Source organism: Falco cherrug, chromosome 3 (genome assembly GCF_023634085.1).
Source record: "Falco cherrug isolate bFalChe1 chromosome 3, bFalChe1.pri, whole genome shotgun sequence".
Taxonomy (NCBI): Eukaryota; Metazoa; Chordata; class Aves; order Falconiformes; family Falconidae; genus Falco; species Falco cherrug.
The window spans coordinates 118556552-118572922 of record NC_073699.1 but is presented as its reverse complement, the minus strand read 5'-3'; the positions used below and the strand labels follow the sequence as shown (position 1 = coordinate 118572922).

The 16371-nt window shown below is 43.1% G+C and overlaps 1 protein-coding gene across 3 annotated transcripts; it reads left to right on the top strand.

Annotated features, from left to right (window-relative positions):
- The first annotated feature begins 698 nt into the window (after window positions 1–698).
- SFPQ (splicing factor proline and glutamine rich) lies at window positions 699–15839 on the top strand. 3 transcript variants are annotated; one of them, XR_008731443.1, is made up of 12 exons: window positions 699–1461; window positions 1799–1987; window positions 2082–2383; window positions 2498–2593; window positions 3975–4171; window positions 4445–4529; window positions 4827–4944; window positions 5164–5212; window positions 5292–5413; window positions 14444–14488; window positions 14762–14836; window positions 15758–15839. XR_008731443.1 is itself a non-coding variant. In XM_055705393.1 (11 exons), the coding sequence occupies exons 1-10, from the start codon at window positions 814–816 to the stop codon at window positions 14462–14464; spliced, it is 1827 nt and encodes a 608-aa protein (XP_055561368.1). In that variant the 5' UTR covers window positions 699–813; the 3' UTR covers window positions 14465–14488; window positions 14762–15839. The 3 variants fall into 3 exon arrangements, 2 of the variants coding, with proteins under 2 accessions (XP_055561368.1, XP_055561367.1); XM_055705393.1 differs by having other exon boundaries at window positions 14762–15839; XM_055705392.1 differs by lacking the exons at window positions 14444–14488; window positions 14762–14836; window positions 15758–15839 and adding an exon at window positions 8075–10201.
- Window positions 15840–16371: the final 532 nt, after the last annotated feature.

Sequence of the window (16371 nt, the reverse complement as noted above, 5' to 3'; positions counted from 1 at the left end):
GGAATTCAGTTTCGGCGCTTCCCTGTCCGGCTTTTCAAACGAAATGGAGTGAAAGTGACCTCCCACATCAGAGCTGGGTTTCCACCACCAGCTTTGAATGAATAAATAGGATTTTTTTATATCAAATTTGATTGCAAAGTAGAAGTGAAGGCTGCCGACTCTGCTAAAAGCAGCCAACTATATTTATCTAAAAATGTATTTATTTGAAAATTTTCCAGCAGAGAGCCACTGGCGGCCCCGTGCCCTCTGCGGGACAGGGGATTAACCGGAGCTCGCTGCCGTGCCGTACCGGGCCGTGCCGTGCTGTGCTGTGCTGTGCCAACGGGGCCGGGCCGGGCCGGGTGCCGCGGCCTGCGCAACGCGTGGCTGCTCCGGCCCGCCTGCCGGCCCGGCGGGCTCCCGTCCGACTGACTGCCCAGGCAGCCAATCGCAAGCCGCCATCCCGTCGTGTTTTCGCCTCCCGCCGATCAAACTATCCAATCAGCACACCGGAGGTTAACGGATCATCCGTGCCAACGTCGGCGGTCAAATGAGCCAATGGGCAGAGGGCAGGTTCTTTGCCAATGAGATCAAAGAGTTAGCAGAACAGGGACATGCTGTTGGTGGCTGCGCCTGTCGGTCGTCGCTGCTGAGGCCGGTGGTTGGCTAGCGGGGAGGAGGGGGTGGTTTCCGGGGGCGGGGAAACTATATTAGGGGCGGACAAAGGCGGCGGCGAGGCCGTTCAGCTCGCCGCCATTTTGAGCAGCGGGCTCTGAGGAGCAGCAGTCGCCGCTGGAGCACCTCTCCTTCTCCCTCTCTCCCTCCGTCACCACCATGTCGCGGGATCGGTTCCGTAGCCGTGGCGGCGGTGGAGGCGGCTTCCACCGGCGTGGCGGCGGCGGTGGCCGCGGCGGCCCCAACCACGATTTCCGCTCTCCGCCGCCCGGCATGGGCATGGGCCAGAACCGCGGCCCCATGGGGGGCGGCCCGCAGGGCCCGGGCGGCCCGCCGGGCGGGGGCCCGAAGCCCGAGCCTCCGAAGCCGCCCGCGTCGACCTCCGCTCCTCCTTCTTCGTCGTCCTCAGCCGCCGCCACCACGGCGGGGCCCGCTGGCAGCCAGGCGGGCCCGGGAGCGCCTCCGCCGTCCGCGCTGCCCGCGGGGCAGCCGCCGCAGCAGCAGACCCCGGTGTCGGCGCCCTCGTCGGCTCCCTCCGGCCCGGGGGGGCAGCCGCAGCCCAAGCCGAGCCCCAGCCCCACCCCGGCCGGCGGCCCTAAGAAAGGACAAGGACAGTCGCCCGGCGGCGGGCCTAAGGGGCCGGGCGGCCCCCAGCAGGGGCCCGGCGGGCCGCACAAGGGCGGGCCGGGGCACCGCGGCGGGCCGGGCGGTGAGCCGCGCGGCCGCGGGCAGCAGCACCAGGGACAGCAGAGCCTCTCCTCGCAGCAGGGCTCGGCCGGCGGCGGCGGCGAGAAGCTCTCGGACGAGGTGAGTCATGGCCCCCTCCCCCTCCCCGAGCCACAAGATGGCGGCGGCTGCGGCTGGGCCCGGTGGCTGAGCGCGCCCCGGCCGCCATCTTGAGGGGAGGAGCGGCGGGCGCGGGGAGGCTGCGCCGAGGGGGGCGGTGGCGGCGGTGGCGAGGGCAGCCGGGGCTGCGGGGCACCTACACGGCGAGTGCGTGTTCCGTAGGTGCCTGGGCAGCGCCGAGTGCAGCCCGGGGAGTCTGGTCTGGCCTGGCAGCGTGGGTTTGTATGCTCCTCTGGCGGGAGGAGGCCGCGGCGGGGCGGCACGCAGTGATGGCTCGAACTGGTATGCTTCTTTGTAGGGATTTAAAGCAAACCTCTCTCTGCTGAGGCGACCCGGGGAGAAGACCTATACGCAGCGTTGCCGATTATTCGTTGGTAATTTGCCCGCTGATATAACAGACGAAGATTTTAAAAGACTGTTCGCCAAATACGGGGAGCCAGGAGAGGTTTTTATCAATAAGGGGAAAGGCTTTGGATTCATTAAATTGGTAGGCTTTTGTACTGTACGTCCGTCTGTTTAATTCTCACCAAACGGTAATTTGCAGCTTGGTTTTTTAAAACTGGGTCTTAACCTTTCCTCAGGAATCTAGAGCTCTTGCAGAAATTGCGAAGGCAGAACTGGATGATACCCCCATGAGGGGTCGACAGCTTCGTGTTCGGTTTGCTACACATGCTGCTGCTCTTTCAGTGCGTAATCTTTCGCCCTATGTGTCCAACGAGTTGCTGGAGGAAGCTTTTTCCCAGTTTGGTCCAGTAGAAAGAGCTGTTGTGATTGTAGATGATCGAGGTAGATCAACAGGAAAAGGCATTGTTGAATTTGCATCAAAGCCAGCTGCAAGAAAAGCATTTGAACGGTGTACTGAAGGAGTGTTTTTGTTGACAACGTAAGTATTTTGCAGTTCAGGGTTTTTAGTTTTAAGCTGAATAAAATCGTCAGCTTCTAGTTTTTCAGAATGGAGATTCTTAGGGAAAAGTAAAATGAGGTTTTTTTTGTTCAGCACTCCTAGGCCAGTTATTGTGGAACCGTTGGAGCAACTGGATGATGAAGATGGTCTTCCAGAAAAGCTCGCTCAGAAGAATCCGATGTATCAAAAGTAGGCACTATCTTCTGGTATAAAGAGTATTTATTTAGATGATGTATGTCGTGTGGAATTATCCCAGACTCTGAAGGAGATGGAGTAATATTTCAGAAACAACCTTGGAGATTTGAGTAGTATTTTCAGATCTTGATTTTTTTGTAGTAGTTTGTTTTTAGGTAATATACTGATTTTTTAGATTATATTCACTAAACATTACACAAGCGGTTTTCTACATTGTATCACAAAGAAACAGTAAAGCCTAAATAGCAGCCCAGTAACAGATGGTTTTTGGTGTATGTAGAAACTTCTGAAAATCAGACTTAAGCTGTTTGCTCATCCTGTTGTTGAAAGCTGTCATCTTGCCTAAAGCATATATCATGTTGATGATTCCATTGGAAACCTACACACTGATGTTTATGGTACTAAATGAGAAATTAAGTAAAATCTTGACTCGTTTCATGATTAATAAAAACTAGTTGCCTGTGGGTTTGCCTTAGGAGGCTGACCACTGGGCATAAAACAGCAGATAAGAGAGTGTAGGAGTCTTAATAAATAGCAGGTTTAGGTTAGGACCTGTATTTAAAATCTGTTTGTTACAGAAATGTTGTATTTTCCCAGGTCACAAAAGGGAGTGCAGGGGGGAGATCCAGGCTGTCTTGTTTGTATGAGGAAGTGTTCAGAATTGCTTGCTCTGACCAAAACCTGTAAACAATTTAATAGAGGTAGTGTCTATGAAAACAGTGTAGGTTAGTATAGTGTTCCTAAAGTGTTAAAACTTGTTACATTGTTAATGTATGGAAAGCTTTAGAATTTTCCTAGTGTTGTTCTATTAATTAGTGAATCTGAGACTCCATTTTTTTCCTGTGACAAACTGTTGGCTCTCAGGCATTTTGAAAACTATTTAAGTTAGTGAAGATTATTACTTGCCTTTGACAGATAGTGCTTTGGGTAAGTCAGCACTGAAAAAAATCCATCTCTTCATATGCTGTTGTTTCGAGCAGCTGTACCTACTTGGTCAAAGGCCTGTCTTGTTTGAGGATTTTGCCACTAGCAGTTGCCAGCAGTGGATTTTCTAATGAAGACTTAAGAACAAGATAAACTTGCAGTAAAACTGTAAGTGGGAAGATTTACTTGGATGTGATAGTCCAGGAGTCTCCATATCTGCTGCAGTAGTCATAGAATTTATTCATATTAAATGCTGCTGGTTTAAGTGTGTGAAATGCTGTATTGCTGTCAGCATTCTGTCACAGCAAGTTTTCTGTCACATAATTGTGAGGTAGTATTTTTCAGGGCTCCTGTGATGTTCCCTGGTAATTCTGTTCTTATGCTTGTGGTCTTTTAGTGACCTTCAGTTTTCAGGTTTACCCAGTTTGAATGGGCATTTTCCTTTCTGCAGGGAAAGGGAGACTCCTCCCCGTTTTGCTCAGCCTGGCAGTTTTGAATTTGAATATTCCCAGAGGTGGAAATCTTTAGATGAAATGGAAAAACAGCAGAGAGAGCAAGTAGCAAAAAACATGAAAGATGCCAAGGACAAACTTGAAAGTGAGATGGAAGATGCTTATCACGAGCATCAGGCAAACCTCTTGCGGCAAGGTAGTTGGCTCTGAATTCTGTGTCATCTTTTTGCTTTAAATGCTGGCTTAAATGTATGGCTGTTAATTAATAAATTCATGCTTCCTATTGCTAACTTGAGAATTTAAGGCTTAAAAAAGAGCAACTGATAGTTTTTCCATTTTTGAATGAACTATTCTTAAGAATAGTGATACGGAAGGCAGCTGGTGCAGATGAGGTTGATCTAGTTAAAATCTTGAGTTTAAATCTGACATGAGTTTGTGAAATAGCTGCTGACAAGCTTCATTTCTGTAGACCTTATGAGGCGTCAGGAAGAATTGAGACGTATGGAAGAACTCCATAATCAAGAAATGCAGAAACGCAAGGAAATTCAGCTGAGGTTGGTTTGGCTTTCATGGGATTTTTTTTCAGTGTTTATTTGTTTTTGGTTTTTTTTAAATGACTTATGTGAAAGTTTTTATTTTTCAAGAAACACCATTGCCGCTTCAGTTTGTGTATGAGAAATTGAACTGCAGTGTAAGTTTTTCCTTGAGTATTTGAGCATCATACAGTATCTTTTTTTGCCTAAGTGTAATCATTCCGTGCGTTCTAAATTGCTCATGCTGGTGATATTGATGAGCTAAGTATTGAACGTGTTACACTTCTGGGGTTTAATGGTCTGCTTTGGAATGATCAGGCAGGAGGAGGAGCGTCGCAGGCGGGAAGAGGAAATGATGATACGTCAGCGGGAGATGGAAGAACAAATGAGGAGACAGAGGGAAGAGAATTATAGTAGAATGGGTTACATGGATCCAGTAAGTGAAATCATGTTGTTTCTTGGGTACCTTACAGTGTTGAGGATTTTTTTTGGATGTGTTTTCAAGATTGATGCATTTTGCTTCCTTTAGGTTAGATAATGCAATGTCTTTGCGTAGGTGAAATGGTTGTAGTTGGCTGTACATGTGCTTTATCTCCTGAAAAGTACAGATTTCAGTAGTTGATGATCCATGTTAAAAGCTGTTTCTTCTATGCAGAGGGAGAGAGACATGAGAATGGGTGGTGCCACCACAATGAACATGGGAGGTAAAGAATTTTTAAATAATTACTTTATGTGGTTAACTTAGAAATTGTCAGAATATGATTATATATTTCTCTTTCATAGATCCTTATGCTTCTGCAGCCCAGAAATTTCCACCTCTCGGAGGTGGTGGCGGCATAGGTTATGAAGCTAATCCAGGAGTTGGCCAAGCAGCCATGAGTGGTTCTATGATGGGAAGTGACATGGTAATGTATCCTGTGGTGGCTTTAGTTTAGCACAAGGGAAATGTGGCTGGGGATTGAATTCTCTACCAGTGTTCGGATGGTTGTGTAAATTTCACTGTTAACTGCTGACTTTCTTGTCAGGTATTTAACATGAATGAAGACTAGTGTGGCAGTATGTAGTATTAGATTAGTTCTTAACCATTATGGTAGCTTACACAGTCGGAAGTTGTTTGTAAGTGAATTCAAATGTGCTGTTAAGCATATTTGCAATTAACTCTGATTTTATTGGACTTTGGAAATTCTGCGTCACTGTTAGGCTTGGAAGGATTTTTTTGTAAATTCCAGAGAATCTGCCAAATTTCATAATTAAAATACATAATGTAGTAGACTTTCAGCAATTTGACATTCTGTATTTGTGGACAAGGGATATTTTTTTGTTCTCCTTTGCAGTGTGCAACATTGCATTTATTTTGGCCCTTCCAAGCCTAGTTAGGACTGATGCATGTTGGTATGGGTATGCTGTTAATTCAGAAATCTGCGCTCATGTCTATTTAAGCAGCAGATTAACTTTTAAGTAATCAATGGTAAACAGCATATCACTTACTCTGTATGCTGATGTTTGCTATAGAAGAGCAGAAATGCTGGTTTTTAGCTTTAGGCATGTTCCAGTGATCCTTGACTGTAGCCATTTTGTGGTTCCTATCTCAGAGGAATGATAGCCTGTTCTTGTTTTCCCGTGTTGGGCATGACTATGTAGGTAGAGTTTGCTAAAGCTACGGCATATCTCATGTTCTGAGGTATGTTTCCAAACTGTACTATTTTTGGCACACTATATGTGTGAAATGGGCTTTGAGCCTGCTTGGTGTTACCACACTGAAGCCATACGGGTGTAGATTAAAGAAATGTTCAATGGGTAGGATGGAAATCTATGTTGGCTTAGGTGGCGGTATTGGTGTGCTTTCACCCTCCTGAAAGGGTGTACACTCTGTAGCACAAGCTGAACTAAATGATTTTTGGGTGGGTTTAGGCCTCTGGCTTAACGTGGTGAGCTACCATAGTAGCTTGTCAGGTATCTTCCGTTTTTTTGGGGGAACCATATCTTCGGAATGGTAACTTTGCAGAGCATCATTGATTTCAGTAGACAGTGCCGTTGGCCTTAATGTATCTATATAATCTACTGATACTTAAGCATTTCCTAAGTTTCCCGTGAACAGTTAAGCAGTCTGTGGTGAATGCTGTGTACATTTTTCTCCTGAAAATCATGGTACAGGTGCATGCTGAACTTGTGTAATACTTGAAAACGTGCTATGGTCAAAAGGTGTGACAGTAAGATGGTTTAACTGCCTTGAGTTTCTTAGGATGGGGATCTCTGCCACACAATGCTGTCACAGTTCCTGGGCTGATAATCTTTCGAACAGAATTGGAGATAAGCTTAAGTTGCCATGAATTAGGCAGAAAGAACCTAGGTAATTTCTGAAATTCCTTTCTTGGAAGGATTGATACTGACTTTCAGAAGTCAAGAACTTGAAGTGTGAATTTTCAGTTCCAGATACTTTCAGTAACAACCAACCTACCATTGTTCAGTTACTCGGTAGTGGAAAACTTGCTTGAAATGAAAGTATAAAACTATCTTTGACTTTATAATTTGCCAGTTCTATAGACTGAATGCTGATCACACCTACTGATACAGTAACTGAATGAAGTACATGCAACTAGAGGTACTAGTAAAAGACATACCTGAAGTCTCTGCTTTATTGCAGGGTAATTTAGCTTTTACATCTTGGTGTGAAACCACTCAATGCTGTGAAGTTGTGAATTTTCCAAGAGCTTGTGGTGAAGGTGGGGTGGGGAGGGAGGTAGGTACTGACTGGATGCACACAACCCTTTGTGCATAGTTCTAACTCTAAACACCAAATAAATTGTAGTTCTTCGAACACGTTTTGCATATTATACAGCAGCAGTTCCGGAGTACATGGGATTTTAACAAATGCAAGTCTTCTGATCGAGCAGTTGCGTTGGTTAGGTAAATCACTGGTCATTAGCTTTTTTCACTTTTTTTTTTTCTTCTTGCAATCCAGTAGTGCTCACAATCAGTTTTGGTTACTGCCTAAGGCCTCTGCAGTTTAGTCAGCAGACCGTAGTCTTAACCCCATCTTGAAAAGCACATGGTCTCTATTGCAGCACATGCCATTAACTGGTGAGTAGGCATTCTGTTTACAATGACATTTTATGAATGTCAGCTCCTACTTCAGTGAACTGAAGATACGTTCTCTGGCTAGGCTTATTTGGAAATGACAGTGATGTAATCTGAGCTTTTACTGCACTAAAGGTGAGAAGTTTGCAAGCTATTTGCATTAACTTGGTTGAAAATTGCTAGAGCTCTTTTGGAAAAGTTGTTAATTCACATCTGCACTAATGCTTACATTTCTAGCACTGCAGGGAGGATCTGTTCTTTGTAACAGATGTATGAGAATGCATCAAGTGGGAACATACCTCAAGGCATGTATTACAATAAACTAATTTTTAAATTACCCTTTTTTCCTTTCTATGTTCCCGGTACCTGTGGATCGGCTCAATGGTGATTGTATCGACGAACCTTGACTACGGAACCTTCTAAAAATATATACTTAACACACATGGACATCAACTACATATAATGAACTGTTAATTCTGTTCCAATAGCGTCCTGAACGCTTTGGGCAGGGAGGTGCGGGGCCTGTGGGTGGCCAGGGTCCTAGAGGAATGGGGCCTGGAACACCAACAGGATATGGTAGAGGGAGAGAAGAATATGAAGGCCCAAACAAAAAGCCCCGATTTTAGATGTGACCTGTAGTTTCATTCCAGTTTGTTTTTGTCTGTCTTGTTTAGACACCAACTTTTTAATTCTTGCATTTTAGTAAGAAAGCTACATTTTTATGGATGTTAGAAACTTACTGACCTAATATTTGTAAGTGGTCTGTTTGGGCGAGTACAATTTAATTATGTAATGCAGTGTTTCAAAACAAATTTAGCTGTTTTTTTGATGTATAACGTCCCTAACTTGATGGCAGTGTACCTTGTGCCACTGAATTCCCAAAGTGTACCAACTTTTTTTTACTGTGCTTCAAATAAATAGAAAACTAAATGTAGTAACTCTTCTTGCCATCCGTGGTTAAACATGAGGCTAAATACCACACCTTCCGCAGTAAACCAAGAGCCTTGAGTGGAGGTCAAACTTAGACCAGGGTGTGGAACTGTAGTGAAGAGTGAAATCTCTTCCCGTAATGCCTCTAGCTTAAGATTGGGTTAAATAGTAGCCTAACTTTCCAGCAGGTGCAGATTTTTTTTGAGCATTAATTGTGCTGCAGTGAGGAAGCAAACGGAAATCTTGCAAGTGCTGCAAGATACATTAATTAAAGCTACACTGCAAGCAGTGCAGTATGTAATGAATTTCGTAATTTAGCTATGGATAACGGGTGGTGGGATGGTAGCACTTAACCACCTTGGCAGTTACTGCTTGGAATCTTTTAAAGACTTTAAGCAGAAGACTAGCAATGGTTATTTTAAAAGAAATTCATAGAATGACTTGTATTGGCTGACTTCTAACTAAAGGATTGTTAATGTGATATTTATATGCTCTTAAGCTGTCTGAGATTACAGGATCTGGCCTTGCTCCGTATTGTATACTTGCCTGAAATTGCTTGGCAAAAAGACCAGAAGTGTACTTGAGTGATTACGGTTAACTTCTTATGTCCTCATGCTAACTGAGTGGACTAATTTGCATAGTTCAGAATACAATCATTTGTATTATGGGGACTGCAGGAACTATTCTGAAATCATGTAGCTGGTGGGCAAATCCTAAAAACCTGTATGTAAAATACAGAAATTAGCTTGCTTGCATGATGGTTATCGCTCTTTTATTATTGATGTTTGGAGATAATGCATCAAAAGTAGTATCTGAATCTGGAGTTTAATAGCTAATACTACACAGTACAAATAAACTCCCTTTAAGGTTCTTTTGTAGAAGATTGATGAATTCGTTAGCTTGCTGTTCATATTTTATTAAGCCCCAGAAGAATTTCAAAGCATTCTGGACTCATTGATAAGGTGGTTGCTTTGCTTATTATTACATTGTATCAGGTAAGCTGGGAACCTGACTTCCCAGTGTAAAATACCTTGGTGTTAATGCAGGATACATCAACCTGCTTGGCACAAAGTAGGTAAACTTAGTTTGGCTGTACCTTCACACGATTCCCCAACTACTGGGTATTCTGTGAGTAGCTTTAATCTTCCAAAGATCTTTCTATTCCTTGTGCTACGCATTGGCTAATTCTAAATTCTGTGCTAAATTTTCTCTGCGGTTAAAACTTCAGTGTCAGATTGCAGTGTTTTTCAGAGTGCAGATGATCCCTCTTGAAGTACTCACTGTAAGTGCTGTTACTCCTTAAATGAAAAAATAGCATGTTGTGAAATGTTGATACCAGGTAACACTGACTTGGAATATTAAGCGCACTAAATAGCGACTCAGCTTGTTTGGTGAACGCTTCTTATTTTCCCAGAAAAGTTTGAGGGTTGAGAACATGCTACAAGAATGAATTCAGGAAATTCAGAATTGGCAGTTCCTAAACTGCAGACCAAGTATTTGGGAGTACTTGTATTGGATACTTTAGTTTAAAAATCAGCAGTACCGATGCAATTTGCTTTATTGAAGTAGTATTAAATAATGCCTGTGTTTTCCTGAAGAGGGTGTTCATGGGACACCCGCAAAAGGTGAAGGTGTCTGAGATGGGGAATTCTGAACGTAAACATTAAATTAATTTTTTCAGTTTATTTTTCAGATTACATGTCATTCTTTATTAAAGAGATGCTGGTGCATATCCTAAAGTATGTTCTTTTGTAGTTCTGTAACTTGGAAGAGTGAAGGATGCTGATGTCCTTGTACCTTACAGAGGTTGTCTTTTGGTACCCCTGTTTTGTACGTAAGCTACCATTGCTAGGTATTAAAAATAGCTGAGTTGCAAAACCATGACTAGTAAGTATATTGAAAGATTTGGCAGTTTTCAAAACATCTGAAAGTTTGGTTAAATGTGGCTTTGTTGTAGCTGCATAAGCAGAGTTTCTAAAACAAGTTCTGCTTTGAGTTGCATGTATTAAACAGGCATACAATTAACTAGCCAACTTCTTTTCAAGACCTTTTAAAGGTGGTGTCTTAAAAGCTGGCAAACATGTCAACTTTAAAATGTGATAAAGTTGCTAACGTGGGAGGCGAGAAAGTTATGTTCCTTTGATCTGTTCCTATGAGGTTTTGGACTTTTTTCATAAAATCAGATTTATATGATTGAATCTTTAAAACCATTTGGAAAAAGTGCTTCCGTTGGGCAGACCTGTTTTTGGATGGTCTGGATCACATAACACATTTTTGTACTGGACTTAGAGGACATTGGCTGTTGCAATTTAGCTTGCTTTATCGAAATTGAGCCCATTTTGACACTGAGATCTCTAAAAACTGCAGCATGTAGAAACTGGTATCGCTATACATATATCTTCACACTTTCTCAGAAACGAATACAGAATAATCTTATCTTCTGGTGTAGACACATTACACTAATCATTTATACAGCTGATGAGAAACTGAAACTGCTTTTGAGATTTTGTGGCATTTTTGTGGTAGAAAAATTCTTGGCTTCTCCTTGGCAACCATTTACTGTGGCAGCAAGTTTTTGCTGGAGTTTGAGACTGCAATTTACACTTAAAACTAGTGGCCTGCTACATAACTGCACTTAGCCAGCATTTCTGCAGTTCATAACTGTGAGGAACGTAGTACCACAAATGGCAATGGACATTAGGACCCGGATGTAGTATTCCTGCTTGCTCCAAGATTCTCATTGCCGACTGCATACAGGTAGGTAACAAGCAATATAATATAACTTGGTGACTTTCTATGTAATCTTATACTGTGGGTATTCTGACATCACACTTCTGACTGTGGAATTACAGTGCAGCACTCCTCATACCTGTATGTTAAGCTTGCATCAAAGCTGCGTGGTTTTCGGTTTTAAGCTTTGTCTTGTTCAGAGTTAATAAGCAACTTACTGTGATTCTTAGATAAGTATTTTCAGACCCGATTCCTTTGTACATACGACTCGGCTTGTGTGGATTTTTCTTAGTTCCGATGTAATGAAGATATTCTTAGATGAGCTCTGTGGGGAAGAGGGAGCGTGATCTTAACCTCACTTAACTAGTCACCTAGGTGCTGTCAGTGCCTAGAAAAGGACTGTTTAAACTTCCTGTAGTGACAAAACGGCCCATCTGCAGCGCATCCCTTCGTAGAGTCTTGGCTCCGCAGGAAATGTGTTAGTAACCACTGCTCTAGCCTTGTGTGCACTATGCGATAGTCACTTTAAACTTGCTAATGCAGTCAGCTTTGAGGCGGATTTGGAATATTTTTGAGGACACACAAATGAGTGCTTGAATGAATATCCTCGTGAGTAGTTTCATAGAGCTTACTGGACATTTCAGTTGTCTTTATTTTAATCTTTGATTGACAAGCATAATATACATTCCTCTGCCTTTAATTGACAGTGATGAGATTCTGTATTTCTGCCTCATAGAGTCATCCTGGTAGCGTAATGCTCAATTTCATTTTTCATCAGTCTTGGGGCTGTAATTCTAAACTCTTCATTACTAGAAGTACTGAATGTAGTGTTTCAGGATTAACATGCTTACGCTTCCAGACACCCAGACATGCTGATCTCCAGCTCTTTTGCATTAGCTCTTGAACCTGAATTTCAAGGTCCCTTGTTTCAGTACATGATCTAGCTCTTTGTCTGATGCTCAGTTTATTTCAGAGGTGTTGTAATGTGTTTTCCCGCTTGTTCTGCAAAGTTCTGCTTTGCATACTTGTTTCTGGTATTATTGTCACATTTGAACCTTCTGCGTTATCTTCCAGGCAAGACTTTTGCTGGTGAACAGGGGATCTGGACAGCCTTGCCCTCTGCTGTAGCTATCTTTTCATGTTCCACTGAAAGCTTGAAGTAGCAGCTGCACCTTAAGATCATAACAGGTCTTTGGTTACACTGCAGTGAGTGTAGCCGAATTCTAGCTAGTCAAGCAGTGACACCACCTGTCACAAAGTCAGTTTGGCTTTTTGTGATGGCTTACTCTTACCTGTGGCTAGAATTCAGTTGCAAAAATGATGGCAGTATGCGTACTGTCATGTAGCAAAACTGAATTATTAATCTTTAAACCAGTGCTCAGATCGGACCAGTTTTTCCAGTGTGCTCTGGATACTTGACTTGACCTGCAGGAATGTCGTGGAGGGGTTATTGGCACATCTGCCTTGTTCTACGTACTTGAACTAGCAGGTTTTTGACGCTATTGGAGCAAGCAATATGTGACTGAACCATGGGTCTCATACCAGCTCTGACTGTCTGCAGTAATGAAACTTGGTGTGGTAGCTAACTTAAAAGCAAATAGTCATGTCTGCTCTAAATCAGTCTGTAACGAGTGGGTACAAGAAATGACATTACAGTGCTCGCATTGTGTTTCATCTTGGTTTTATCTGTATGTGAAATACACTTTTTCTCAAAAGCTTACCTGAAGCTCAGAAGTGTGGTGTCAGAATACATATGCGTACCTGCTAGGCCCTCAGATCCAGATACTGGTGCTGTCAGGAGAGAGCACAGCATAGTGTGTATGGGGGCTTTACTGTAACATTAAGCATACAAAGTGTTGATTTGCTTGCAGTTTTCCCCATAGCTAAACACTGAGGCCTGTGAGTAGTTTTAGGACTCGAGCAGTAATGGGGTTGCATGTCTCTGTTAATCATTGCCAGCTGCAGTGACACGATCAGGAAGGCCAGCGTTTTGTTCCATTATGTTCAATGAGGCTAAGCATGTTGGCAAGGATGCATAAAAAGTATGCTGCTCTGGGTAATTACTTGGCTTCTTCCATTACTAGCAAGTTTGGAATCTGCTAATTAGCTTCAGATTTTTTTTTTTCTCTCCATACAAGCTAGTGGGGCTGTTAAATAGCTGCTTACTGGAAAAGGAAAAAAAAGGGAGGATTGGCCTTCTCCCACCTCTGTCATTGCTGCTAGATAATGATTGACACGTTAGGACTTGGCTGTGCAATCCCGCAGTGGTCTGTGAATACCCCATCTCTATAAATGTTGCTTCTGAACACCAGTACTGAAGAGCTAACTGGGGAGGGTTGGGAGGAGTGTGGCTATAAGTGAATCTGGAGTGTTAAAAGGATGCACAAAGATATAGTATCCCTTATGCATGGTGTTTGTTGCTATGGCATAGAAAACAAAACGTGCATACTACACTTCTGCTCCTGAGGGCCATGATAAAACCCAGGTGGTGGGTTTGAGACTAAACTTGAACTTCTCCCTGCCTGGTCAGATCACATTGTGACCATGATGTGATTTGCCTCCCAACTTGAGGTGTGCCCAGAGCCTGGTACTACATCCCTAGCTGCTGACCATTGCAGTTTGCCCTCAACTTAGCTACAGTAGAGGGGTGGGTCTTCAGAAGGGAAGAATCTGTTGCCGAGAGTAAAGGCAGTAGACTGATATTGCTAACCTCTAGTGTCTTCCTTTGGCTTTTGAAGCACTTGTAGGGCTATTACTGAACCTGAGGGCTGCTAGGAGTCCAGGGCCATTGCACTCCTTCATGAAGGGGAGGAAAGAGGGCATTACTACAGGAGACAAGCTAGGGTAAAAGAGTTGGAAGTAGCTTGACAAAATTGTTAATGCCTTCACATAAGGGATAGTATACCTCTGGCTGCAATCAAACTTCATTGTACTCAGACTGGTGATTTTACGGTTTGTGCTCAGACAAGGCGCAGTTCTTCAGTCAACTACCTGCATATTCCTTCATGTCGTTACAAGTGTTTAGGCTAGCCTATTTCTGCCCCTTATTCTTCCACTTAATATTTTGGAATAATTTGTAAATTCCCCCCCTCATAACTAATCAGTCCATGTATCTTAAAACCTTATTTTTAAGTTAGTTTTGAAATGGTCAGAATTTTCTGTGTATTACTATAATAACTTCAGTTGTTATCCTTTAGGTGAAGATGAAAGCTGAGTGAAACCGGAGTGCTCATCCATGGGAAGTAAGCATAACTTCTTGTTCTGAGCGGGTGAAATAATAAAGGCTTCTGGACGCTTGATGTTCAGTCACTGAATATCGAGAAATCGGTACAAGGGAGTACGTTAAATGCATAGGGTAGAACTTAGTACCTGCTGTCAAGCTGTGGGGTTGAGCACCCGGACTCCCATCTGGGCTTGATATCTTGACAGCAGTGGTTAAAAATACCTTTCTAGACATGGGTTTGTACAGAAGATTTCAAAATCACTGTGGGTGTAACTTCTGAATGTTTTCCTAGTTCAGGAGCCGAGCATGAGCACATCCAGCATGATGCCCAGTGATATGTGGAGGGACCAAGATAACAAGTGAACAAGTAAGTAAGCAGTGTCCTTACACTACCCTGGGAGCTCGGTAGCCCATCACCCTGTGATCTATTATGTAGTTCCTGCCTGAAACTAGCCCTTGATTAATCTCAGTTTTATATAAAACTCTTCTGACTTTCTTTTGTAGAGCGAAGATATAACCATTGTTTGAGGCTTTTCAGCCCTGCAGCATGAAATACAAACTCTGTCCTCTGAATCCTATAGGTGGTCAAACAAGAAATAACCGTTTCTCATTTCAGGCTCCAGTGAATGGAGTGGGTGATTGTCAGCAAGGAAAAAGGGGCACAATAGAGTAACTGCTTCTCAAATGTTAATCCAACTAAAAGATGTTAAAAAGCTACTTTCCTGAAGTATTGCAGTGAACGGTGAATGTTCACAATAACTTGGAATACAAATTAGCACATACAGAGCATAAGCAGATAGCGATTTAGGGAAATGAATTCCAGCTCTGCAAGTTAAGTTTATGATGTTTTCCCTCTTAATTTACCAATAAAACTACAAGGGGGAACTTCAGATATTAAAATCTTGTGTGAGAAGCAACATGCAAAGTGCCTAAACTCACTCATGGGTAAGTAACAGCTTAGATATGCCACAACTGAACCTGTAAGATGTGAAGCCAGTGCGATTCAATTGGTGAGTTCCTATTGAATCGTGTGTGATTTGTCACTGCTGCTCTTGTTTCTAGGGTAGTAAAACACAAAGCTGTTTCAGATCTTTGAAATTTATGAAGCAGACAAAAATGTGAATGCTGCTCATTTAATCTCAAGGTTGACATGAGAACTTGGGATCCTAGAGAGCATTTGACAGGCGCATGGCCTGTTCTGACGCACTGATTCCTGTTTCACGTCATTATGTGTGATCTCTGTGGGCATTTTTAATGGTCTTGCTAACTCTGTGCTTTGCACTTGCAGAAGAAGATGAAGTCCGAATGCAGTGAAGAGGAGCCAGGAACATAAAATTTAAAAAAAATAAAATACTTGTTTTTTTCTATAAGTGATAGCTGTTTTATTCCAGAGGGTATTCAGTGAGTGAGCAGTCTGTTCAGCAGCATGCGATAGGGATGAATTTGAGAAACTGCCACAGAATGGGGCTGTGGAAGGGGTTGCGGAATGTGGTCAGAGCACTGGAGCAAGAAGGGGTTGGGTCATTGGGTCCTGACAAGCACAGAAAAGAGAAACACTTGCGACCAATAACAAATTGACAAATGCATAATACAAGGGTTTTTTCTGCTGGGATTGTGCCAGGGAATTCCTCTTGTAGTTCAAATGCTGCAGTTTTTCAGGCTAGCTGGATTCCTGACCAGTGTGCAGCCACAGGTGCTTTTGCTAAAAGACTTAAGTCTTTTTTTTTTTTTTTAAAGTAAGTTCTGCTTGTACTTGAGGCACTTCAGTATTTCTGGAATTTTCACCCGTTCTTTTCCCCCATCTCAAGTCCTGTGCAACTGCTGTATTTTTAGATCATAGAATTCTGAATGCTTACATGTGCTTCCTTGGTTTGTGATAGTTTTCTTGGTGATGGCTGTGGT

Excerpts from the sequence above, each read along its gene's own strand:
- SFPQ (XM_055705392.1), top strand. The coding sequence starts at position 814 with ATGTCGCGGGATCGGTTCCGTAGCCGTGGCGGCGGTGGAGGCGGCTTC. Across the intron at positions 1,462-1,798 it reads GCGAGAAGCTCTCGGACGAG|GGATTTAAAGCAAACCTCTC; the intron begins GTGAGTCATGGC and ends GCTTCTTTGTAG. Across the intron at positions 5,213-5,291 it reads CACCACAATGAACATGGGAG|ATCCTTATGCTTCTGCAGCC; the intron begins GTAAAGAATTTT and ends TCTCTTTCATAG.